This window comes from Phalacrocorax carbo, chromosome 6, assembly GCF_963921805.1.
Source record: "Phalacrocorax carbo chromosome 6, bPhaCar2.1, whole genome shotgun sequence".
NCBI classification, from domain to species: Eukaryota; Metazoa; Chordata; class Aves; order Suliformes; family Phalacrocoracidae; genus Phalacrocorax; species Phalacrocorax carbo.
Genome location: NC_087518.1, coordinates 18,078,450 through 18,106,143, shown reverse-complemented (window position 1 = coordinate 18,106,143; position 27,694 = coordinate 18,078,450). Strand labels below are relative to the sequence as shown.

Below are 27,694 nucleotides of genomic sequence, written 5' to 3'. Positions count from 1 at the left end.
ATTAAACTCCTCAATGCAACTTTATCTTTAAAATGGATTCCCTTGCAATCAGGCAGCATAAGCATATACTGAGGTAAGAGATGCCCTCTAGTGGGACTGAGACAGCAGCTTCACATGGGAGAGCCACAAAACTAAATCCAATTTAGCTAAAAGGCATGCAAATAAAACCTCAGAAGAGCAAGACTTGCAAACACATCTCCAGAACATGTTATGAATGCATCAGTTTGCAGACACAGGTGCTTGAAGTGACTGTAGATAACTACCACTGCAATTTTAGGTTTCTTTGCCTTTCATGACTATTTCATAGAACAGGTTGGGTTGCAAGGGACCTTAAAGATCATCTAGTTCCAATACCCCTGGCCATGGGCAGGGACACCTTCCACTAGACCAGGTTGCTCAAAGCCCCATCCAACTTGGCCTTGAACACTTCCAGGGATGGGGCATCCACAACTTCCCTGGGCAACCTGTTCCAGTGCCTCACCACCCTCACAGTGAAGAATTTCTTCCTTATATCTAATCTAAACCTACCCTCTTTCAGTTTAAAGCCATTACTCCTTGTCCTATCACCACATACCCTTGAAAAAGTCCCTCTCCAGCTTTCTTGTAGGCCCCCTTCAGGCACTGGAAGGCTGCTATAACATCTCCCCGGAGCCTTCTCTTCTCCAGGCTGAACAAACCCAGCTGCCTCAACCTGTCTTCACAGGAGAGGTGCTCCAGCCCTCTGATCATCTGGGTGGCTCTCCTCTGGACTCAATCCAACATCTCCATGTCCTTCTTACACTGGGGGCCCCAGAGGTGAACACAGGTGGGGTGTCACAAGAGCAGAGGGGGAGAATCACCTCCCTCGACCTGCTGGCCATGCTTCTTTTGATGCAGCCCAGGACATGGTTGGCTTTCTGGGCTGCAAGCACACATTGCCAGGTCATGTTGAGCTTCCCATCAACCACCAGCCCCAAGTCCTTCTCTGCAGGGCTGCTCTCAATCCATTCTCTACCCAGCCTGTATTTGTGCTTGGGATCGCCCTGACCCACGTGCAGGACCTTGCACTTGGCCTTGTTGAACCTCATGAGGTTCAAATGGGCCCACCACTCAAGCCAGTCAAGATTCCCCTGGATGGCATCCCTTCCTTCCAGCGTGACACAGCTTGGTGTCATTTGCAGACTTGCTGAGGGCACACTCAATCCCACTGTCCATGTCACCAACAAAGATGTTGAATAGCTCTGGTCCCAATACCAACCCCTGAAGAATGCCACTCATCACTGGTCTCCATGTGGACATCGAGCCATTGACCGCACCATCCAGCCAATTCCTTATCCATCAAGCAGCGCATCTGTCAAATCCATGTTTCTCCAATTCAGAGACAAGTACGTCACGCAGGACAGTGTCAAATGCTTTGCACAAGTTCAGGTAGATTACATCAGTTGCTCTTCTCTTATCCACCAATGCTATAACCCCATTGCATGAGGCCACCAAATTTGTCAGGCACAATTTGTGCTTAGTGAAGCCATGTTGGCTGTCACCAGTCACCTCCTTATTTTCCATGTGCCTTAGCATAGCTTCCAGGAGGATCTGCTCCATGATCTCATGAGGCACAGAGGTGAGTGACTGGCATGTAGCTACCCAGTTCTTTTTTTTTTTTTCCCCTTTCTAAAAATTGGGGTTATGTTTCCCCTTTTCCAGTCAGTGGGAACTTCACTTGCCTGCCACAACCTCTCAAAATATGACGAATACTGGCTTAGCAACTTCATCCGCCAGTTCCCTCAGGACCTACGGATGCATCTCATCAGGTCCCATGGACTTGTGTACCTTCAGGTCCCTTAGATGCTCTCAAACCTGATATTCTCCTACAGTGGGCGGTTGGTTCTTCATGCTTCCAGTCACTGCCTTTGCCTTCTGTGGCTTGGGCAGTGTGGCCCTTGCCAGTGAAGACTGATGCAGAAAAGTCATTCAGTACCTCAGCCTTCTCCATATCCCAGGTAACCAGGTCTCCCATTTCCCTCTGGAGAGAGCTTCCTTTTATCACTGACATACCTATAGAAGCTTTTCTTCTATTTCTAGTCCAAAGTTTAACACACAATTAGAATTTACACAGTAGCTGTTAAAAAACCCACTCATAACAGGAAAAGATCACTTCAATAGCAAGTGTGTCAGGCTAAAATGCCATTCAATAAGAGTGGGATACAGGGGGAATATATAAATCCAAGAGAAAAAAAATAAACCTGGCAGCCAAACATAAACCACATCAGATTCAGATTATTTAATAGCAGTAAGTGGAAAGCAGGAAGATAATATTTTTGAGCCCACTTACACTGCAGATCTTCCTACTGTTGAAAAGCTGATAAAGTACATTAAAGGACAATCTGACACTGCAGAATTATTTAAACATACTACCTGTTTTAGCAACAAGATTTCAGAAAGGTGTTTTCAAGTTTTGGTATGGGTCACAAGTTCACAATTCTTATTGCAAAGACTCACACTTCAGTATTCATCATTGCAATGCTCAGTACTAATGAGTGGTCTTCAAAAGGTTTGATTTCCATTAGATTTTGTCAACTATCAGAGAAATGGAAGTGATTATGAGTCCATAAGGATAACTGAAGAAATAAAGTAAGTCACATTATATGAGAGTTCAAGAAGCTCAGGCAGACTTACAGTTGGAAGAGTTCAAAGAGTGCTTGACTTGACAGGGAGAATACTCTTGAGGAAGACCTCACATTAGAAGCCAGGAATAAAACACAATCCAGGCACAGGAAGCTGATGCTAGAATTTTTTTTTCTACCCAAGAAAAAACCCTGTTCCAATGATGGTGGCATCACCATCAGTGCTTAACAGTCAGATCAATTGATCATAATGGTATTTCCATCTATATGCAGAGAGCAAAAGAACAGTACTCTATGTACAGCAGATTTACAAAAGGATTCTTAAGTTTGCAGACTGTTCCCACTCCACAAGAACCTCTTTTGGGGGAGCTTTTATTTATCTTTTTATGGAACCCAAAGGACTTTCATAATCTTAGTAGCTTCTCTGCAGACAATCTGCACTTGCTTCAAGAGCAATGGGAGTTACTTATCTACCAGAAGAGGTCTAGCCTTTCACAGGTTGCTACGAAAGAAGACAATAGAAAAACATCTCTACACTTTGTCTGCCTTTCTATAGCAATGGAAACCAGATAACTTGTATTAAGAGACTATGCAAATTCTTTCATCGCCTTATGAGTACAGAGATATACAGCCACAAGAACTTAAAAAAAAATAATAATTCTACTTACATAAAGCCAGGAGGACCAAGAGATTTAATTTAGAACTTATTCTTTTGTCTCTATTGTGATTTCGGCAGCAACTCAGCCCCACACAGTTGCTCACTCACTCCCCCACCAGTAGATGGGGGAGAGAATCAGAAGGGTAACGCTCGTGGGTTGGGATAAGAACAGTTTAATAATTAAAATAAAAGAACAACAACAAAAATGCAATGGAAAGGAAAACAACGAGAGGCACGAAATCCAGGTCAGGGAAGAGGGGGGAAGGGGAATGAACCACCAAAACAAACCGCACGTGACGCAGCCGCTCACCGCCCACCGACCCGACGCCACACCGCTCCCGAGCCGCAAATGCCCCCCTTAATATACTGGTCATGGTGTCACATGGTATGGAATGAACATGCCATTGGCCAGTCGGGGTCAGCTGCCTGGCCATGGACCCACCCCACCCCACCCCTCCCAGCTTCCCACCGATGCGGCAGAGTGCGGGAAGCCAGAAAGGTCCCTGACCACCACAGGCACTACAGTGAAGAGAATTAACCGCTTCTCAGCCAAAACCAGCATAGTCTCTTAACTCAAAGTTAGCAGGAATCAACTGAAAATTATTTTACTGCTCTGTCTCTTCTTTCTGGCATTCAGCTGTGAAGCTGTCACAGCAGGAACTGACAGTATCTGACATGGATGGCAGGAAGAATAATACACCAAGCTGCAGCCCCATATCTCTTATCTGATTTCCTAGCATGCCAGAAGCCATATTCATAGAAAGCTAATGAAACTAAGCTGAATAAGGTATCTGTACTTGAAACAGTGCTTGAGTATATATGTAAATATACTACAGCAGCCCTAAAAATCATTAATAGTAAAGCAAATAAAGCCATGTTTAGGCTCAAGCAACTAAAATGCACACAACAGTACAAACTCAAAGAAGCCTGCAGGGATGGGAAAGGACCCTTTTCTACCCAGTTCCACTAAATCACTAATCAGTTTGACAACGGGTAATAGGAGGAGATGCCATTTTGAAGACACAGGTAAAAAAAAGGAAGACTCCTAAATACAGAAGCTAGCTACTCCAAGGAGAAGCCAACCTGGACAAGTCATAACAAAGCCAAAGCCAACTCTGGAAACTGAAAACCAAAGGAGATACTGGAGAACGAACTGTAAAGATGGATCATAGTATAGTATTGTAACCGTTTGATTTTGATTTTCTTCTTTTGTTAACTTCTAGTTCTCATGAAGAACTTAACCTTTTGCTTTGCTGGAATGCATCTGACTTCTCTTATAGGCTTATTTGGAGGCAAAGGCTACATCCTTTTTACTGCATTTCATTTACTCAAGAACACCAAGTATGAGCCAAGTGGCATCATAGGTAACACCTACAACACAAGACAGTGTCAGCATTGGGGCTTTTCCACCTTTTTTTGATGGTGGACAGAGAAAGAAATCAGAACAGAGATGTTGCTCACCAATATGTGAAAATTGGTCTTGGAGCTAACAGAAGGCAAAGCTTGATGTTTGGTGAAAAGAGGCTTCCACTGGGCAGGCCTAAGCCAGTGCCTTTCTGGAAAAGCAACAGGTGATGGAGAAACAGTCCTTGGACTTCAGAGCAGTTCATATCAAAATGTGGAAAGGTCCAATTTTTCTAAGATCTTAACTTGCCTTGATAATGTTGAAGAAGTCTATTCATCCTAACGTCCCACACTTTCACTGTGTAATCTGTACCAGCCGCAGCAATGCATGTACCACTGGGATGAAAATCCACATGATTCACAAACCTGTAAATTGTAGTTAAATCCAACTGTTTACATTCAATTCTTGCTAAAGATCAAAAAGGTCTTTTCAAGAAGGGAAGCTACATCATGATGCATTGATCATTACAGAAAGGAAGAAATAACCCAAAAATTCATATTGCTAAATTTCTCTTAAGACCTTGCTTATAACCCCAAGTAGACTGCAGGATTCTAAGCATACTGTCTTTAACATTTTGCATTACAGGTGTAGAAGCTGTAGATACAAGCCTCCTGAAGTCTGATGGATCTCACTGTCACAACAACATTTTCAAGTGTTCGTTTAACGTTTGCATAATATATGTCTCCTATCAAATAAAAAGGATTTCTAGATTGGCATGTACAAGACTTCTGTTACTCTTAACTAATTTTAAGATGGAACTTACTGAATTTCTGCCTGAGATATATTGCCACTTAGAAGGTAGCGAGACTGAGACTAAATTCCTTTCTGGACTTGTATGTAATCGATTCTTATTTTGAACACACAAGTACAGTAGAACCTTCAGTGAAGAGCATACTGAAACTCCTCACCCAATCCGTGCCAGAAATAGGATGAAATTAATTACCCTTTGGGTATTCTTGTCAGAAATGCTGAGAAAGCAGAAATATTTCAGCTGGTTGTTTGGACAAGTTATATTCTTAAAAGCACTAGAAAAAATAATGCTGCCTGGATTTGTCTGAGTAATATTATATATTACCTATAAAGAAGAAAACTTTGTACTTAAAAATTCAATAAAACAAGAAAATAGGAAGGCTCCAGTCTCAGTTCTCTAAGGTCTTGTTTTGTGTGGCTCAATATTTTCCATAAAGTAAAAAAATCATGATTCAACAGCTGTTTTTCTGAATACAAAGTGGGTTTTGGAATAACTTTGTTATTCAAAATTTGAGAATGAAACAAAGCATCCAAGTACCAATCTGTCAGTACACTTTTGATCTTTTAACTTACTTCAACTCAGAGCAAAATAAAAAAGCTTAATAAAACTAGAAGAAATAAAGAATTTAAGCATCTCCAAAATTAAGCAAGCATAAAGAAACTAAGGCTTGATGTGTTGGACAGTTATCAAAACATAAGCCTCAAGGTTCCAATCTGGACAAGTCATAAAAAGGTCACAGCAATTTCAGAAGCTCTTTTTGCATCTCATCCTCTCCTGGCTCCTTTTGTAATAGGTGTTAATGATTATTTTTTTAATGAGTTAGAAATTATAGTCAGGACAAGGACCTCTGACTGCAGTCACAAAACAAGTTGTATAGTCACCAGGCATCCCCATTTCAGCAATAAGTCAGTCCTTGTGCACCACCAGGTACTTACCCTCCATGCTCACAGAAGGAGTGTATACATTCTCTGCTGGTTTTATCCCACAGTTTGACAGTTTTATCATCACTGGCTGACACTATTAATCGTCCATCAGGCGAGAATCTAAGACAAGAGTTATAGCAATTAAGAAGTGCTCCCAAAAGGTGTTTAGGGTCAACTGGGTTTAGCCAGCTGTCAAGATACGTTGGTAAACACACCTCACTCGAGTCACACCAGCATCAGCAAGACCAATAACCCAATTGCAGTAAGTTGAAGGGGGGAAAAAAAGCAAGCCGTAAGTCCTCAAACTATCCCTAATTCCACAAGCACCTAAAATAAACCTCAGGAAAGTCTTCAGTCTGACTGAATATCTCCTGTCCTACTTGTTTCAATTTAAGTGTATCTCAAGTTGTTTCTCCACCCTGAATCAACACAGTTCCTACCTTTGCCACAAGCATTCAAGGTAATATAATTACTCCCAAGATAACAGCTGCAGCAAAAGAAGCTTCATCATTCTAGTACCTTAGAAGAATGTATTAAGCTCTTATTGCAAAATTTCGTATGTCCCTAACTAGAGCGCATCACCATACATACTGGAAAAACGTTCTTTCTGCTCTACTGTGGACATCTATAGTACCACCAGTCACTGTCACCACCACGTTCAAGCACTATAACGAACTTCTCACCTACAGAGAAACTGAATCCTAAATATATATGTACATGAAAACTCCTCAGAACAACCAAGATGGAAAGCTGAAAACTGAATCTGAGACAGTTATCAGGAAATAATGTTTTTATTATGGCAGCACTTTCAGCATTTTGGAAGGAGCTCAGGCAATCATTTTTAGAGGCATGACAAGTATAAAAGTAACCAAGCTGAAGTAACAATAATATAAACATCTCATTTTGCTTCTGTTAATGACTTCAAGATGCAAGAGTCTCTATACCAGGTAAAAGTAAATCACTAAGCATGAAAGTCTCTGCTTAACAAAGGTCACTGAAGAAGCACAAAGTGAGCACAAAGCCACTATCCAATGCATCTCTCTGCAGGTCAGCAATGTATTTCAGTCACTAGACACACTTGAATCATCCTGAATAGAAGTGTGCTGCACAAGACCATGGTGCTTAGTCTCTGTTTTGAGGGATAAATCCCCATCTCTATTCATCAGAAAGCCATACCTACCTGGCACAGCGAACCCAGTTTATGTGTTGACTAAGTGAGAACAGAAACTTCTGCCTGTGAACCGTCCACACTTTGACTGTTTTGTCATCAGAAGCTGTAACTAAGGACTGGCCATCGCTGGAGAAATGAACACTTCTTACAGTTGCCGTATGAGCCTTGAAGACAGTAGATTCTCCTTTGCTATACAGAAGGAAAGAATACTTTAAAACTGCACAGCAGGACAGCAAAGACATTATGTACCTGAAAACACAAAGCTTATATATGGTGAGCAGTGCTATTAACCAGCATTTCTACGGGAACCGCACATGCTTACATTAGGAAGAAAATGTTGATTAACGCCAGTCAAACACTTCATGAGCTATACAGAATACACAGCTAAAACCAGTTGTTCTAGTTCAATACTGGAGCCCAATCCAACAGAAAACAACCATGTTTCCTATAAAGGGGCCAAAATGCTATTGTTAATTTGTGCAACCATTTAAAATATTTATGGAAACAAACATTAAAAAGTTTCTGTAATGCTTCCAGGTCCTTTGCTGCAAGGCAGCTAAGGAGGGAGGCATGGGTTTTCACCATTCATGTAGACCGAGCCAAGGAGGCAACTACCTCACAGCTATTCCTGTAATGGCCCATACTCCAGCTGAACGCTTCTGATGCAGCATTACACAAGAAATAACACAACTGAATTCAACATGCCTGATGGCATAACAACTTTGAGCAAGCTACCATTAACTCAGTCAAGCAACAAAAAGACAAAATATTGTTGTTATTCTTTACCCATCATTTCCAAATAAATGCAAGAGGCATTCTTCTGGCAAATAAACGCAAGGCATGTTTAGAGATCCAAAGCACAACATACTTCGAGATCCAACAGGTATATGGGACTCTTGGTCCAAAAATACATCTCCAGCATGTACCGTACTACCAGGAGCTCCATATTCACAGACATAAAAGAACAGAAAGACACAGTGGTTTGCTCTTTTCTCCGTTAACACACTTTATACTGAGGCTAAGGACGAACTAAAACTGTAAAGGACAAAAAAAATCAAAATACTATATACCTTCCAGCAGTATTCCCTCCCTCCTCAGAAAAGGTCAGAGCTGCCTAGTTTTATTTAATCCTTTAGCTGCCAGAAGGCAAGGAACAGCAAAGGTTACTTCTCAGGGAAGTTTTATTTCTGTCCAAAACCACAGAAGATCCTCAAGTCTGATAAAAGCTCATGCAGAAACATGAAATTACAAAATTCTGTCAGCATGGCTTATTAAAAACAAATCTCAAAGACAAAAGTGAATACACAAGTATAGCATAAACTCCTTCAGTAATATACCACCCTTAACAGGGACTGCAAGTTTACGGATTCTTTGGAAATAACTCGTGGCCTACAGGCTATGGGGCAGTTTTTCCCTTCGCTTTTAACGACAGTGGAAAAATTGCAATCCGAAGGTCTCAAACCTGATTCAACCTCAGCACTCTTTGTTCTATCTAGAGAAGGTAAATTAACAGTCGCTCGCTCACTCCCCCACCAGTAGATGGGGGAGAGAATAAGAAGGGTAACGCTCGTGGGTTGGGATAAGAACAGTTTAATAATTAAAAGAAACAACAACAGAAATGCAAAGTAAAGGAGAACAACGAGAGGCGCAAAGCCCCGGGGGAGGGGAACAAACCGCCGAATACTGGTCATGGTGTCACATGGTATGGAATGAACATGCCATTGGCCAGTCGGGGTCAGCTGCCCCCACCATGGCCCTGCCCCTCTCAGCCCCGCCCCCCGGCCACACGGCAGAGCACGGGAAGCTGGAAAGGTAGCTGACCCCCACAGTGAGGAGAATTAACCCCTTCTCAGCCAAAACCAGCACATTCTCCACCCCTTATTCCATACCATTTACACCATGCCCAGGTCCCATACCATCCAACACAACCTTACCAACCATTACCCCTCCCCTTCCCATCCTTTAACATAATACACAGACATCATTCCCTTAGTTCATGGACCTTCCCTGTAAAATGACCATAAAAATGTCCACTGAGTTCACCCAGTCCACGACTCTGGGCTCCATCTGTCGTATCAAGACTTTCAGGGTGGGAGAGATGGTGTGTGTGGCGTCGGGTTGCTGCATACCGAGTCGGTCATCGTTCCATCACTGCTGCACTTTGCTTGTTTCATCAAAGTTTATCTTCCATGGATTGGGAAGTTTGTACTACGATATCTTTGATACAACACACATGACACCCAATATTATACAGCAGTTCACATTGTGCCATTCAGTTCATTGGCTGTTTTCACCCAAAATCAAATCCCCTTGAGGCACACATCGGATTTCTCCATCCTCCCATATCACCCAACAAGTGCGCCCAGGTCCTCGAGCAAAAGCAATGCCACGAATGGGTTTGCCTTTGCCTGAGGCGGGAAGAACCCAGACTGTTTTGCCCAGCATACTTGTTGCGTGCACTACAGGGACTCTATCCCCTTCCACAGTATGTAGGATTTCTGACTGGGCAGGGCCAGCTCGACTGGCAGATCCCCTCGTGTTGACTAACCACGTGGCTTTTGCTAAATGTGTATCCCAGTGCTTGAATGTCCCACCCCCCATTGCTCTCAGTGTAGTTTTTAACAGTCCATTGTACCGTTCAATTTTCCCAGAGGCTGGTGCGTGATAGGGGATGTGATACACCCACTCAATGCCATGCTCTTTGGCCCAGGTGTCTATGAGGTTATATCGGAAATGAGTCCCGTTGTCTGACTCAGTTCTCTCTGGGGTGCCATGTCGCCACAGGACGTGTTTTTCGAGACCCAGGATAGTGTTCTGGGCAGTGGCGTGGGGGACAGGATATGTTTCCAGCCAGCCAGTCGTTGTTTCTACCATTGTAAGCACATGGCGCTTGCCTTGGCGGGTGTGTGGGAGCGTGGTATAGTCAATTTGCCAGGTCTCCCCATGTTTATATTTCAGCCATCGTCCCCCATACCACAGAGGCTTTACCCACTTCGCTTGCTTGATTGCAGCGCATGTGTCACATTCGTGGATAACCTGCGCAATAGCGTCCATGGTCAAGTCCACCCCTCGATCACGAGCCCACCTGTATGTTGCATCTCTCCCTTGATGGCCTGAGGTGTCATGGGCCCACTGAGCTAGAAATAGTTCACCCTTATGTTGCCAGTCCAGATCCACCTCAGCCACTTCAGTCTTGGCAGCCTGATCTACCTGCTGGTTGTTCCGATGTTCTTCAGTGGCCCGACTCTTGGGGACGTAAGCATCCACATGCCGTACCTTTACAACCAGGTTCTCTACCTGGGCAGCAATATCTTGCCACAATGTGACAGCCCAGATGGGTTTGCCTCTGCGCTGCCAGTTGCTTTGCTTCCACTGCTGTAACCAGCCCCACAGAGCATTTGCCACCATCCAGGAGTCAGTATAGAGATAGAGCACTGGCCACTTTTCCCGTTCAGCAATGTCTAAGGCCAGCTGGATGGCCTTTACCTCTGCAAACTGGCTCGATTCACCTTCTCCTTCAGCAGTTTCTACTACTTGTCGTGTAGGGCTCCATACAGCAGCCTTCCATCTCCGGTGCTTTCCCACAAGGCGACAGGACCCGTCGTGAACAGGGCATATTGCTTTTCATCTTCTGGCAGTTTGTTATACAGTGGGGCTTCTTCAGCACGTGTCACCTCCTCCTCCAGTGATAATCCAAAGTCTTTGCCTTCTGGCCAGTCCATAATCACTTCCAAGATTCCCGGGTGACTGGGGATTCCCACCCGAGCCCGCTGGGTGATCAGTGCAACCCATTTACTCCACGTAGCATCAGTTGCATGGTGTGTAGAGGGGATGCTTCCTTTGAACATCCAGCCCAGCACTGGCAGTCAGGGTGCCAGGAGCAACTGTGCTTCAGTACCAACCACTTCTGAAGCAGCTCGGACCCCTTCATATGCTGCCAATATCTCTTTTTCAGTTGGAGTATAGCGGGCTTCGGACCCTCTGTATCCCCGACTCCAAAACCCTGGGGGTCGACCTCGGGTCTCCCCATGTGCTTTCTGCCAGAGGCTCCAGGTAGGGCCATTCTCCCCGGCTGCGGTGTAGAGCACATTTTTCACATCTTGTCCTGCCTGGACTGGCCCAAGGCCTACTGCATGAACTATTTCCTGTTTAATCTGTTCAAAGGCTTGTCATTGCTCAGGGCCCCATTTGAAATCATTCTTCTTCTGAGTCACTTGATAGAGAGGGCTTATGATCATACTGTAATTTGGAATACGCGTTCTCCAAAAACCCACAACGCCCAAGAAAGCTTGTGTTTCCTTTTTGCTAGTTGGTGGAGACATGGCTGCTATCTTGTTGGTCACATCCTTGGGGATCTGACGACGACCATCTTGCCATTTGATTCCTAAGAACTGGATCCCTTGTGCGGGTCCCTTCACCTTACTTTGTTTTACGGCAAAACCAGCCTTCAGAAGGATTTGGACTATTTTCTCTCCTTTCTCAAAAACTTCTTCTGCTGTGTTGCCCCACACAATGATGTCATCAATGTATTGAAGGTGTTCGGGAGCTTCTCCCTGTTCCAGTACAGTCTGAATCAGTCCATGGCAAATGGTAGGACTGTGTTTCCACCCCTGGGGCAGTCGATTCCAGGTGTACTGGACGCCCCTCCATGTGAAAGCAAACTGTGGCCTGCACTCTGCTGCCAGAGGGATCAAGAAGAATGCATTAGCAATATCAATTGTGGCATACCACTTGGCTGCCTTTGACTCCCGTTCGTGTTGAAGTTCTAGCAGGTCTGGCACAGCAGCACTCAATGGTGGAGTGACTTCATTCAGGCCACAATAGTCTACTGTTAGCCTCCCGCACTGGCTATATGGGACTGTTAAAGGGTGAGTGGGTCTTACTGATGACTCCTTGGCTCCTCAGTTGGTGAATGAGTTCATGGATGGGGATCAGAGAGTCTCTGTTGGTGCGATATTGCCGTCGGTGCACTGTTGTGGTGGCGATCGGCACCTGTTGTTCTTTGACCTTCAGCAACCCAACAGAAGGGTCCTTCGAGAGGCCAGGCAAGGTAGACAGCTGTTTAGTTTCCTCCGTCTCCAAGGCAGCTACACCAGAAGCCCACCTGTACCCTTCTGGGTCCTTGAAATACCCTCTCCTGAGGTAGTCTATGCCAAGGGTGCACGGAGCCTCGGGGCCAGTCACAATGGGGTGCTTCTGCCACTCGTTCCCAGTTAGGCTCACTTCGGCCTCCAATACAGTTAGCTCTTGGGATCCCCCTGTCACTCCAGCAATGCTGATGGGTTCTGCCCCTATATAGTTTGATGGCATTAAGGTGCACTGTGTGCCGGTGTCCACTAAAGCTTTATACTCCTGTGGGTCGGACATGCCAGGCCATCGGATCCACACAGTCCAGTAAGCCCGGTTATCCCTTTCCTCCACCCAGCTGGAGGCAGGGCCCCTCTAGTCCTGATCATGGCAGTCACAACTCACTTCCTGTAAATGTGAATCAGAAGTCCCTCTATTACACTTAGAAATAAAATCTGCGCTTCTACTCCTCTGTCTGGGGACTTGCTCACTGGAAACTGGAGCAGCAGCTTTCCTGGAAGAGCCTCCCTGAGTGACTGTTCTTCCTTGCAGTTCATGTACTCGTGCCTGTAGGGTCAAAGTAGGCTTGCCATCCCACCTCATCATGTCCTCTCCGTGGTCACGCAGGTAGAACCATAGGGTGGCCGGTGGTGTGTATCCCCTTCTTTGAGCCAAAGGATGCTTATTCCTAACAGCTGAGACACTACTCTGTCAAGGTGGGGAGTAGGACAGATCTTCTTTGTATTGCTGGACCTCTTGGGATAGTTTCTCCACAGCAGAGACGAGCGAGGAAGAGATTTGTGTCGTAATCCCAGAGTCTATCAATCACCTCTGCCACCGTTGGTGTCTCGTCATCTTTCCAGGACATTACTGCCAATGAGTTTGCATGCGAAGATGGTGCGCTCCGTACAAACTTCCACCACATGGGTCGTGTGCACTCGGCTTCATCTGGATCTTTGGATGACCATTGATCGTCCAGGTCACCATAAATCACCTCAAACACAGCTAATTCCCTTCGATACTGGATGCCTTTCTCCATAGTTGTCCATTTTCCTGGGCAATATGTAACATCTTCTTCAAAGGGATACCTTTCCTTCACTCTGGACAGGAGTCGCCTCCAGAGGCTGAGGGCTTGTGTTTTTTTCCCCATTGCTTTGTCAACGCCCCCTTCCCCAGAAAGGGATCCCAGTTGTTTGGCTTCTTTTCCCTCTAGTTCCAGGCTACTGGCCCCATTATCCCAGCATCAGAGCAGCCAGGTGACAATGTGCTCACCTGAACGAAGGCGATAATCTTTTCGCATATCTCGCAACAGCATCGGGTGGTCTCTATTTCATTTAGGACTTCTTCCTCCTCTCCTCGTGACGGCCCTGCTTCTTCATCATCCTGCTCTAAACGAGTTGACGTCCACTTCCAATATTTCGTCTTGTGTATGGGGGCAACTGATACTGGTACGGGTTTATTCTCTGAGCCAGCTCCAGTACTTGTCATGGGGGTTTGAGTGGCTGCAGTGCCTGTCCTCAGGGCTGGAGTGACTACAGTGCCAGTCACTTTGCATTTCAATCCAGAGACATTCTCTTCCCCCTGGGGGCACTGAATACTGTTGAGCAGGGCTCCGTATGCATGGGCCAGGCCCCAGCACGTTGCAGTTATCTGTGTCTCTCTGGAGTTCCCAGCGTAACAACATACTTTCTCTAAATATTCTACTAGTTTTTTAGGATTCTGCACTTGTTCGGGGGTGAAACTCCAAAACACTGGGGATGCCCACTGCCCTAGGGATTTGCCCATGCTATCCCACATCCCTGCCATTCGTAACTACCAAGCCTTGGGGCAGACTTCTGGGTGATATTCTTAAGTTGCTTAGTCAAAACCAAAACAACATGCCCAAAAACTAACAATAAGTGCACCTTAACCACCCAAGGGTGGTCAAGATACAAAACGGTTCTTGTAATAGAGGCGGAGACATCATAGAACAAAGCTGCAAAGGTACTATTCTGTATTTCCTCCATATAAAGTGTCTCCGAGGAGGAGGAATCATTGCTAATTGCCTCAGCAAGGTGGTATCCAAAGTACAGTAACAGTTTCAGCAAAAACCCCAAATACCAGATAAAGCTGAAAACGAGTGTTTGTATAACAAATCTTGTAGGCAAAACATTACTAATCACAGCAGAACACAGCAGACTCAAACCAACACCGATCTTTAACACCAACTGCAAAAAGGACAACATGGTGCTGTGACCAGCAGCTGTTGTCATCTCCAACCCTTGAGCCCCATGTTGGGTGCCAAAAAGACTGTCGTGGTTTAGCCGGCAGCTCAGCCCCACACAGTCGCTCGCTCACTCCCCCACCAGTAGATGGGGGAGAGAATAAGAAGGGTAACACTCGCGGGTTGGGATAAGAACAGTTTAATAATTAAAATTAAAAGAAACAACAACAGAAATGAAATGGAAAGGAGAACAACAAGAGGAGCAAAGCCCCGGGGGAGGGGAAGGGAGGGGGGAGGGGAACGAACCGCCGAATACTGGTCATGGTGTCACATGGTATGGAATGAACCTGCCATTGGCCAGTCAGGGTCAGCCACCCCCACCATGGCCCTGCCCCTCCCAGCCCCGCCCCCGCCACACAGCAGAGTGCGGGAAGCCGGAAAAGTAGCCGACCCCCACAGTGAGGAGAATTAACCCCTTCTCAGCCAAAACCAGCACAGTGTCCTGATGGCGCAGCAGGTCATAAAGTGCTTCCTCCTGGATTATGGGGGGTTTGTTCTGCTCCCTGTCCCTGCCTTCCAGCCCAGGGGGCTGAATGCCCTGGGGATAACTGGTCTGACTACTAAAGACTGAGGCAAAGGAAGCATTAAGTACCTCAGCCTTTTCCTCATCCTTGGTGACAATGTCATGCGTCCCACCCCCGCCCAACATCCAGTAAAGGATGGAGATTCTCCTTGGCTCTTTTTGTTGTTAATAAACTTGTAAAAACATTTTTTGTTTTGCCTTACAACAGTGGCCAGGTTAAGTTCTAGCTGGGCTTTTGCCTTTCTAATTGTCTCTCTGCGTGACCTAACAAGATCCCTGTAGTCTTCTTGAGTTGCCTGCCCCTTTTTCCAGAAGTGGTAAACTCTCCATTTTTTCCTGAGTTCCAGCAAAAGTTCCCTGTTCAGCCAGGCCAGCCTCCTTCCCTGCCGGTTCTTTTTATGGCACATGGGGGCAGCCTGCTACCACACCTTTAGGACTTCCTTCCTGAACAAAGACACTGTTAGTCTCTTTACAGGAGATTGATGTGCAACAAGATTAAATTTTAATCATAAACCACCTTGTGCCCTTTAATAATATATATGCTGATATGTCATTGTGACCATTTCTTCCAGGAAAGTTTGACTAAACTGAAATGAATTATAATTGAAGTTACAAGCTGCATATTTTAGTTGTATTTCCCTGCAAGTTAGAGTTTTACCTTAATGCAATTTCTACCATATTTACTGTTTAGTCACTCCACCATTATGAAAGCGCTAAGACAGTTCTGTAGCTAAAGGATAAAATGGAATTTGCCCAAAATGCAGGGCCTGCACTTTTGTCACATATGAATAATATGCATGTAGGACAGATATGTTAACTTATTCTGAATACAAAGTGGGTGCAAGGAATTTACATTTACAGCAGTTCAGGCATTCTGGTAGTTTCAGGTGAGCATCATGATGATTAATGGGTAGGGAAAAAATGGGGACATCAATCTAGTTTAACTTAGAGCAGGTTATTACTCTAGCAAACATCATAGATATTTAAAAGTCACCTCTATCACAGATTTTAACAAGTCATTTTCAGAACCTATCAGTTCCATGGCAGACGTTACTTACAGTTTAATAGATCAAATAAAGCTTCCAATCAGTAATCAAAAATAAACAACTAGAAATGCTTTCCCATGTTCCTGAAGTGACATATTTATCTTACACATATTGTGTGGTTTTGTTTAGTTTTTGTGTGGGGGTTGTTTTTTTTAAATCCCTTTTATTTCCTACCACAATCATCAGGTCTGCTTCTGGACACAATCCTTTAGTCTTTGATAGCAGCAATTTACCTACTCACAAGCAAAGGAACATCAAATACCTTTTTCTGAATGGACAGACATGTACTAAACAATCCCACTGTTTAGTGTGGGAACCAAGAGATCAAAGGAAACGCTGGCAGCCGCTTTTCTGCACCTTAGCTGCAAAAAGCTTCTCATTACTTGCAGCAAGTTTTCAAGCAGAAGTTCTGCAGCTCTCTCCTTTGTGTTGTATTTCAACTAAGTGTTCCTTGTTGAAGACATGTCACTTAAAACAATGCATCACAGAGTAAAACAATAGAAGTTCTGAGCTCTCTCAGCCAATGATTGTCAGGGACTTGATAAGCATTAATGCGTTAAGGCAACTAAACACTAAAAAATGGAAACATCATAAGTATATAGTAAGTTGGCTAAGGTATTGAAAGGGTAAGTAAATTCTTGTTAATCATATACAAGCTCACAAAAAAGTCAATACACAATCCAAAGTAGTCTTTCATCTTAATAATATGCCATCATTTACTATCAGTGGAACAGAGAGTTAATAGTTTGAGATCAAGAAATAAAGACTAAAGGTACCCAACTGTTTTGTGGACTACAGCAAGTATGCAAGCTAGTAACCTCCACAGTGCTCACTGAACAGGTATCCCCATCACTAAACCCCAACTTTTGTTTCAGCATCTTGCTTAACACTGGTATAAAAGTATCGATTTGCTAGGAAGAAAAAAATCCAATAATCCACCACCGATAAATTACATTTATGACTGTATATTAGCATTGGAAGTTAATACTGACTTTAAGCTTTGCAAAGGATTTTAGTCTTGTTTCCAATGCAATTTCAAGACCAAGCTCCTGTCAGAGCTGCCATATAAAATGGTTCTTCTTTCCTTCAAACAGGTCCCAGGCCCATAGCTGGAGAACTGCTCTCAAGAAGCAAGGGAAAAATCCCAATCCATAGTTAAAACACAAAAAGAGAGACAGAATGGAATAGATACTTACACACTGGGAACCCATAAACGGACTGTTTTATCTCTAGAGCCTGAAGCTACCAGGTGACCAGAAGGTGAAAACTGAACACACATCACTGCATCTTTGTGGCCCACAAAGCGATAAGCTCTCATCTGAGGTCTCATACTCCAGATCATCAGGCATGAATCCATCGAGCCACTTGCTGAAACAGACAAAACAAAACCAAAATTGCCTTAGCTCCTCTCCAGTTACACTGAAACTACATTTCACACTCAGTTCATCATCACAGCTTCTAGCAGTCTCAAGCACATTGTCCTTTGCACTTCACCGATGTATCGCATACTGTTTATTTCATTAGTAATTCAAACAGAACAAAGTCTTGCATTCACTTGGACTGGTAATTCTACTTCCAAGAGTCAGTTCATGCAACAGCTGCAGAGGCAAAAGCCACACAAGTTGCAAATACATACATACTAAGGAAACACACAGAAGGTCTGTGGATGAATGTTATCATCACTTTTTTTATTGGGAAGCAGGTGCAGGTGTCAGCTACAGCAGTTTGAATATCAAGTAACACACTACAGATTAAACAGAGAATCCCTGTGACAGTGACTTAAAGACAACTCAGCTACATTCCCCCCCAACATCTCTGTTATTGTAAAGTGTTGATCAAATATAGCTCAGCAGTTCTTAACAATTTATGAAAAATTGAAGTTTGCAAAGAGATTAGAGCAATGTTCAGTTTGCTATTAGTGGGAAGGGCCAGCAGGACTTGGTGGTAGTCATAAGAGGCTTTAAGGAACTACAGATGGAGATGAGGTCCCTCCATCTACTCACCTGCTCTTCCATTCTCATGCCTATACTCACCTGTGGAAAGAAAACCCAACCAACAACCACCACAACTTGCCTGTACTCTTAGGCTTCTGAGAATGGAATGGAAGAGGGCAAAGGCACTCTCCAAAAATAAGAAGAAAAAGACAGGGCTGCAGGGCAACCCCAGAAGGCAAAGACTTTACTTACAGGAAGTAAGCTGTCCACCAGGACATATGTTGCTTTTTCAAGATCTCCCTCAGCAGCAAGAGTAAAGGGTCACACAAGTAGGAGGCAGAACTTAAGTGTGCATGTTATATCCAGTGCGAGCACAACTGATCCTGTCTTCAGCAAAGGCTCCCTTCTTTGCCTTGCATACCCAGCAGGACACACTGCTTGCTGTAGGCAGTGGCCAGCTCCAACTTGACAGCAGCACATCTCAAATAAGGGCTTCTAGACATCTCCGTGACACTGAACTTCATACAAGCTACATCTCCCCTCCCTATCTGACAGGAGCAATATCAGTCCCTGCCAGGAATACCAGGCAACGTGTTTCCCAAACTCAAATTCCACTTCAGTCTAGAACTCCCCTGCTCAGGTCCACTCACCACCTCTGCACAGTGAAAACTGAAGAGCTGCTTGTCCTTAAAGTATTGTGTGAAGTCTGCATCACTGGGACCCTACTGATTTGTAAAAGAGCAAGCATATGACTGTGGCAACTTAAAGTCTCAAACAATGACAGTAAAAATACCCCTTCAAATCAATTTTAATCCCTAAATAATAGAAAACTTTGTAGATTTTCCACAAGCAAATACAAAATATATACATCTTAGCCTGCCAACAAACCCAAGCTGCATCTGCATCTCTCTACCTCAGTGCCAAGTGGGGCATATCTCCAGGGAGATCTTAGGATGCTCCTAGATAAAAAGATCAGTTTGACAATAGGTTCTGATATGGCAGTATCATAAATACAAGAATATTTCAGTTCATTAGCGTCACGGCAAAATACCAAACAATTTGCTGGAAATGTCTTTCTATTTCACAGTGGTTTCAACACAAAATAATAGTAATCTCTTTTCCTGCTATTAATTCAGGATTAACATATGCCCATTTCAAACAGGATCATTCATTATTAATATACCCTAAGGGGAAACAAAAAAACCTTACATACTTGTTCATTCACCTGTTGGTTTTGTATTTCATATAGGCAACACTTTTCCTTAGCAATATAAAAATTTAAGGGGAGAAAACTGTGTAGAAGTAGATGGAGCGCATGGCCTAGCGTCAAGAGATTTGAATGTTATTCATAACTACATTAAGTCACTGCCTGACAGGGATATTAAGTTGCAATATCACAGCTTGCCCACAACGGATGTTAAAAAACTTAAGAAAAATAATGCTCTGACATCTCAAAGCATATCAGTACGATACTGCTTATGTACTTGTTGGCAATAACTATTATCATTACTGGATTGGGCAAGCAATCTAATGGAATAAAAAGATCAAGTCCTCTAGGTTTGGCTGGGTATTTGGGGGAATGGAAATGCAGAAGGACTTCAGAATCTCATAAGAGTAAAGTACACAGGACTAACCCAACAGTACCAGATGAAAAATTCTCAGAATTTGTTCCCTTTCTCAATTGATCTCATTTACCAAAAACATCGAGAGTAAACTTTCATGGTCTAGATGGGGACATAGGTCTCCAGACTACTTCTGAAAGGCTTTTCAAAAGCAATATTAATTTACATTCAGAGCATCCTTGCTAAACAGAGTTCTGCACTGACTGGATGAAGTTTTAGGAACAAACAGAATCCCAGACTCAAAACAGCGCAAACTTGTGCTCTGCAGTCAAAGTCACAGGAAGTGGAAAGGAAAAGATAACAAACAACAGTGAAAACAGCAGCAGGAAGAGAGGGGGTCCAAGGCAAGTTTGATTCATTTTCATTTCCTTGCAGCTTCTGGAGTGTTGTGTAGGTTGCAAGATGTAGAACAGGATTACTACCTGCTAGACTGCTGCGCTTCTATTTATTCATGCCTGCTGAGCCCACTGCTTACCACATACGTTGCCCCAGTCCTTTCTGCCTTATTCTCTCTGTGAGCCAAAGCAATGTTCACCATGCCACACAGACAGAACAGCAACCTCGCTAGGAGCCAAAAACCCTCCTGGTTCCCATTTAATGCACACGCAGTGGGTTACTGAATAGCAGCTAGTACACAAGCCTTGGCACAACCACAGGCAGCTGTTCAAAGGGGAAAAATAGAAGATGGAGAAGAAAAAATAAGGTTTTACCTTAAGTTGACTGCATGATAAAGCCAGGTATGCAAAGTGATAAGCAATGGTAGATGTCCCTAAAGCTCTAGCAGGATGCATACAACCTGCCACTCCTATGGTTCAACAACAGGATATTTTTCAAAGCACACAGAAATGTTCATCCTGAAATTCTCCAAAATCTCTTCATGGTGAAAACAAATTCTTTGCTCCTGTAGAGCTGAGTACCACCACTGGTCTCTCCATTTAGCTAAAGCAGAGAAACTCTTTCTCTGTCAGCTGGCCATCAAGACACAGAGGAACAATTTACCCAATTGTTTCTTATTGAGACTGAAGTCCACGCTAGTGACGGCATCTCTGTGGCCTTTGAAATGTCTCTCCAGTGACGGATCTTCCTAGAAGACAATAATGTTCAGACACTGCAAATTAGGAATCATCTTTGCACAATAAAGATATTTTATTTCTACAAGCAAACCAAGCCACATATTGATCCCACAAAAGTCGGGTAGAGATCAGAACACCATGCAATACAAAATGCAAGTTTCACATGTATCAACAAACTTTAAAAGAGGCAAATTATCCGAGCTGATAGCCCCTCTGGATCTTAGGTGACTTCTACAAAGCAGTCATGCATTTTTACAACATGCCACTAGTGCAGAGGCCCCAAAGCTGACTTTGGAACCCAAGAGCTACGCCAGTGACCACCTGAGCAGGCAGTCAAGCTCAACTTTGCTCTGACAGCTGCTCATCTCAACCCAGGGGTAGCCAAGAGGCCACTCTTTGCACAGAAGGGAGAAATTTGAAAGACTTAACACACCTGTTGAAACAGACAGGTAGAATCAGAACTGCAGCAAAACAGACTGACCCACTACCCTTCCCTGACACGCAGGGAACACAGCATGTCCCTACACAGCATCTTACTGCAAAGGGCAAAAAAACCAAACCCAGACCAGAACCACTGAGAAAATCATTACAAGAGGCTGTTACACTTAAAAATTGTCCAGACTTCAGAACAGGCTGATCAGCCTTCAATCCCTACTCCATAGACACAGCCTCTACCTCCCCAGCAACCCCTACCACAGCCTGCCCCCCCTCAGGACTTGACTGCAGCCCCAGCCTGCTCAAACAAGCACCTAGCCCCAGATGAACAGGGCTGACTTCAGCACCAGCCCCCCCCCAGATCTAGAGCTCCCCCCACCTGCACCAGCCCCCCCCCCCCCAGCCTGGAGATACCCCCACGCATCCAGTCCCAGCTGTAACAGCGCCCCAAGGCCCGAGGCTGGCCCCCCTGCAGCAATAAGCACTCCACACTTCTGTCCCCAGCTCCTCCCCAGCCCCAGCTGCATGAGGCCGCCCCACAGCACAACCCCAACAGGACTAAGCCTCCACCAAACCCTGAGCCGCCCCAACACTTCCCCGGCCTCAGAGGCCACGGTCCCGTCCCCACCCCCAGCACCCGCCCTAGACGCCCAGGCCTTCCCCCTCCCAGCGACACTAAACCTCCAGGCCGCAGCAGACCCCTGCCCAGCCCCCCGAGCCTCTCCTCTCCCCGCTCAGCCCAACCCCGGGAGCACTAAGCCCTGAAGCCGCAGCAGGGCCCGGCCATCCCCTCACCAGGCAGCCGGCGGCCATGACGCCTCCCGCGCCACAAAATTCAGTTTCCGCGCCTCCCTCGCCCCGTAACAACGGTTCCGCCCTTAAAGGGGCCGCGGCGTCACGCCGGAAGGGGCGGGCGGGGGCACTTCCGGCCGTGGGCGGGGCCCGCCCACTGAGGGGGTGACGTCATTATAGGCCTGGGAGCTGCAGGAGGAATGGGCTGTAGTTGGGGGGTCCTTCTTCTCCTTCCCCAGCAGCCAGTCAGGCTATCGAGCAAGTCTGGTTGGAAGTGTGGGGAATGGGCCTCACGGCCCTTGCCCTGTAAACCAGTTCCCCAGAGCACAACTGCCCTGAGGGCACTCACCAGCATTACAAAGATCTCTTTCCCTTTCTGTTACATCAGTCAATCTTTACAGTATGGAAGCATATTAGCTCTGTAAATATATATGGAATCACTGAGGTTGGAAAAGACTTCTAAGATCATCAAGTCCAACTTTGAACACAACACCACCATGACTCCTAAACCATGTCCTGAAGTGCCATGTCTACATGTTTTTTTGAACACCTCCAGGGATGGTGACTCCACCACCTCTCTGGGCAGCCTGTTCCAATGCCTGACACTCTTTCAGTAAAGACATTTTGCCTAATATCCAACCTAAACCTCCCCTGATGCCGCTTGAGGCTGTTTCCTCTCATCCTATTGCTAGCTACTTATGAGAAGAGACCAACACCCACCTCACCACAACCTCCTTTCAGGTAGTTGTAGAGAGCGATAAGGTCTCTCCTCAGCCTCCTCTTCTCCAGGCTAAACAACCCCAGCTCCCTCAGCCGCTCCTCATAAGACTTGTTTCCAGACCCTTCACCAGCTTTGTTGCCCTTCTCTGGACACACTCCAGCAACTCAATGTCCTTCTTGTGGTGAGGGGCCCAAAACTGAACACAGTATTCGAGGTGTGGCCTCACCAGTGCCGAATACAGGGGCACGATCACTGCCCTGCTCCTGCTGGCCACACTATTCCTGATATAAGCCAGGGTGCTGTTGGCCTTGGCCACTTGGGCACACTGCTGACCATATAGTAGTTTATGGTATACACCACAATGTAAGGAGGTAGTGAAATTTTACTGGAGACTTTGGTATTGCTCCTGTTTAAGTAAAGCAAACTAAAGGACAGCCCAGCCCTGGATGCAAGGCATGTGCTGTGTGGAAGTTTAGAACTGACTGTGAGGGATAAAGGATGCCCTGGAACAACTGAGGTAACGCCAGCATCCTAGCCGCTCTGACATGGCTTTGAAACTCTCCCAGCATTGTATACAAGTAACTCCAGCAAGACCAACTCCAGGGACATCTGGATCAATAGACAAGCAGCAAGAATGCTGCAGAAAGAGTTGCTTTGCAAAGTTTTCCTATGAGTAGTGATCCATCATGTTGGTGTTAGGGATTAGTCAAATCATGTTGTACCTGAATGCTTGAAGGGTACAAGATGCCTGTGTAAAACCACATTTGGGGTGCCCTGATTTGGCTGGGACACCTCATGCACATAATTGTAATTCTAGACTTTGCATCCTGGCCTCTCTCCTCAGTTGGCATGAGCCAGTTGTGAATTTTCATAACAGTACATTGCCTGTACCACTGCTGAGATGGCATTTTCCATCCTGTTATGCCTCTCCCCAGAACAGCTCTTATCACATCAGCAGGAGACATGCTTCCTAACTTTGTACTGAAGTCCAGGAAGAGCAGAACCACATATAATTCTCCTGCCTGTATCTTACAGGCTCATCTTCAGACCATCAAACATTGCATTCCTTCCTCTTCATCCTCTGGGCAGGAGATGTTTCTGCTCACTTTATCTGACTCACTCCTGCTTTGTTCATAAATGCAGAGCACTCAGTTGTTTGGAAGCCTTGTGACTTAACAGCTGGGGTTTTTTTGGAGGGAGCTTGTTCGACAATGTGAAATTGAGTTAAAAATGAAACGGATTTTTCTCCAGGTATTAAGCAACTGACAGCTTCATTCCACACACAGGGAATCTTCTGGGTTTCATTCCAGCATTACCAAACCGCTTCCAGTTTACACAGGTCTGGCTTTGTTGTTGAAAACTGCCTGTAATGGTGTAAGGCAGTGGATGGCCTCTAACATAGTGCCTCCCAGCAGCACAGCCAAGCAATAAGGACCTTTACAAGACAGATTTCGAGCTGTGATGAAGTTGGACCAGAAATTATTTTGTTCCCATTCCTAATCGAGAGATAAAAAAGAAAAATATGTTTTCCCTAGCATGAATCAGCCCAAGCAATGAAGCTTTCCAAATCTCAGTAAGCAACTGGTCATGTATTTTGTTTAAATGCTTTTTTTTTTTCCTTTTTCCTCTTTAAGATTAATATCTCTAACTGAAAAGTTGCTTCAGGCAGGGTTAAAAAACATTTCCTTTCTTAAGGAAGAGCAGAGGCAAGTGGAACACCTGACAATTTCAAACCTTTTCCTTATCTGGCAGGATGCTTTGCTTTGGGCAATGTCCAAACACACCCCTCCCACTACCAGCTGCAGCTTTTTCTCCCCCTAAATCAGCCAACAGCATCAGCCAGTCTTAGTGTGCACTGGCTGCACCCACAGCAGTCATGGTTGGTCCCTGGGGCTGGCACTTGCACCTCCCAGCACCTCTATGCTAGATTCCAGTGATTGGGAAGGGGACACAAACCGCCTCTGAGGTAAGCATTGTTGCAAGGCTACATATGCTGCTGCCAGCCCATATTCACTGCCTACATGTTGCCTCTTGAGCCTACTGACATCCCTCATGGCCACAGCAAATCAACATTGGTGTGATCCAGGCTGCCATGGAGCCATAAACAAAAGCCCGTGAATTGTGCTTCTCAGGGAAGCCATCTGTCCTTCTCCCTCCTGCACTGCCATCTCACAGTCGACATTCTGCTGGTTGAAGGGTGTTTGAGTGTCTGAAAAGCTATCTGTTTCCGCCATCCCTCTGAGTTACTGGGTCTGAAAAGATACATACCTACCTCAGGCATGGCCTTTCTGCCCACAGCTATGGATCTTGGATCTATAAATCTGAGCGGTTTCCAGCATCGCTTAATCTGTTCCTCATTAAATTCTTTGGCATTTGACTATTAGCTTTTGTTTCTCTGCATGGAAATAAACCAGAACACAGAAAAGATGCTAAATATGCTCACAGCACTAAAGAAGCCTTGTACAACCCATTTTAGAGAAATATGAAGTCAGAAATGTTGTGGTTGCACTCCACTTATAAAAGTGGGAAATGGGAACATTTGTTTTTATTGAAGTATTCCACCACCCAAAAAAACCCAGCCCACCTTTTAGATGATACAGTAGCAGTATCTATGGTGGTGATGGATGGCTACTTCACTTACCAAGTCCTCAGCCCTGGGGTACCACTCCATAGGAAACAGCAGCCCATTGGCGAGACATTCACACCTGCAGCAGTCCAGAACAAATGTCAAAAGAAAAAGAATTAAAGAATATTCAGCCAAGGTCTTTGGGAATAAAAGACCCTCAGGAGCAACCAGCACACATCAAGTCCTGTGGTGGAGAGGACAGGGTCTCCAGATAGCTCAGTTCAGCCAGGGCAGCACTGGCCAGGCTCTGTCCCAGCATCCGAACATTTTTGTGGCATTAGCTGCCCTGCATTTGGGCAGGATGTGATTTCCCCATCCCTCAGAAACCGTGGCCCTGGGAGCCAGCCCCCTCCCAACGCCCCAGCTAGGGAGATGGACCTCAGCCCATGTGCTGTCACCCCGCCACAGGCAGCAGCCCGGTGTCACTACCGACTGAAGGGACACGTCCAGGAGTGTGACTCCTACTTTTCTTCAGATGACCACCTGAGGGCAGGCTGAGGCCTCCTCCAGCCTTCAGTTTTCTAAAGATACAGAAATAAGCAGGAAAAACTGGTAAAATGCAACATGATTTCATTCAGGATGAATCATACCAAACTAGCCAGCTTCTTTGTTAAGGCTACCATAACTCTGGGCAAAAAAAGCATTGAGCTAGCCTGTTTCAAATACAACTTCCCAGCTTGCAACCTAGACATTATACACAAATTCTCAGCAAGTCCTTCCCTGGGGTTATTTGTATGACCATGAATCAGGAAAAGACCAGAAGCCCCAGGACCTGCCACCTCTATCATAACAACAGAGCCTTGTGTTGCCAGCCCTGTGGTCCCTGCACATTGCAAGGCAGCACACAGTCACGTCAGGCAGAAAAGCTATTGCACAGCATCAGACCCACCCAGAATTCAGGTGGGTCATTCTTGCATGAAATTATAGCTAACCTTTGACTTCAAGCCCAATTCAGAAAGCCCCGGACTTCTTGCTAGAATGAGTGGCTCTAAGTTTAGCAACTAAACTGAATGTTTACCACTTCTGTATTGCAAACACCAGTTCTCACATCTCCTGTTAATATTTAAACCGCTGAGCACACCAGTCTTTATACATACATTTGCAGTTTTAAGAATATGCCAGCTAGGGGACGGTCTGCTAGGCTTTAGAAAGCCATGATGAGACTGTTTTCCTGGAAGAGCTGAGGTTCTCAGCGAGACCAGTGGTGGGAAGAAGTATTTGCCATCTACAGAGGAAACACCAGGAGATGTGGAGTTGGTTAAGGCAATGTGTCCAACTAAGATGGAACCAGCAACCGCACCCAGGTCTCCCAGTCACTAGCAGCACTCTCAGAACAAGGTCATCCTGTCTCCATGACCACCATGATCCCAGCGTGGGTCTTCCACAGCTGTTTTGTGTCCCATCCCAATACACCTTAGAGATGGAGGCAGGGGCCTTGAGCAACCAACCCTGCAATGCTTTGGTGTGTGTCATCCCAACCAGCTGGGATGGGACAGCCACCCTGTTATTGCCACTTTGCATCCAGAGAGCACAGCAAGGATTTAGGCAGCCTAATCAGACAGCTACAAGGAGCCAAAAATTGCAGGCAAAGATCAATGTAGTCCAGAGACTTGCTGTCTATACTTCCCTCATTGCTGCTGCGGAAGGAGGCAGCTGCAGCCAGTTCAGGTACTGCTAAGGGAACCAGGTCCACCAAGGAGCTCAGCTGATGACGATGACATGGTCCCATTGCTTCCATGGGGAGATGCTGCTTTACATCAGCTGGAGATGCAGCTTGCTGCCACATCAGTGGTTTTCTCTCTGACTAATGACTTCATCCTCCCATGTGTGCCAAACCCATTTATTTATAGCCCACAATTTTTTCTCCTGCCTGCCTTTGTGCTTCTTTTCCTTTCTTATGGAGTTAAGAAAAAAAATCTTTTCCTCAGGTAAATCTCTCACTGACCTAAATGCAAATTTTTTTCAAGCAAATTCAGAGAGCTTTGATCCTACGTGAGTAGGAGGGAAAAGGGGAAGGGAGCAGACTCTGCTGCTATCAGAATGGATCTTTACTAGGTAATGAAGGAAAAGCCAAAGGAGTTTAA

The 27,694-nt window shown here is 45.3% G+C and overlaps 1 protein-coding gene across 2 annotated transcripts in view; it reads right to left on the bottom strand.

Annotated features, from left to right (window-relative positions):
• The window catches only part of POC1A (POC1 centriolar protein A), a 79,208-nt gene extending 56,834 nt beyond the window's left edge, over nucleotides 1-22,374 (bottom strand). Inside the window, exons 1-6 of one of the 2 annotated variants that reach the window (XM_064453992.1) lie at nucleotides 22,267-22,374; nucleotides 20,963-21,047; nucleotides 17,604-17,775; nucleotides 7,518-7,697; nucleotides 6,350-6,457; nucleotides 4,913-5,028 (exon numbers count right to left, since the gene is read on the bottom strand). In XM_064453992.1, coding sequence (XP_064310062.1) covers nucleotides 4,913-5,028; nucleotides 6,350-6,457; nucleotides 7,518-7,697; nucleotides 17,604-17,775; nucleotides 20,963-21,047; nucleotides 22,267-22,284 — 679 coding nt within the window. In that variant the 5' untranslated portion in view covers nucleotides 22,285-22,374. Of the gene's footprint in view, nucleotides 1-4,912; nucleotides 5,029-6,349; nucleotides 6,458-7,517; nucleotides 7,698-17,603; nucleotides 17,776-20,673; nucleotides 20,943-20,962; nucleotides 21,048-22,266 lie in introns of those variants that run through there. The other variant, XM_064453993.1, reaches the window with a different exon arrangement.
• Nucleotides 22,375-27,694: the final 5,320 nt, after the last annotated feature.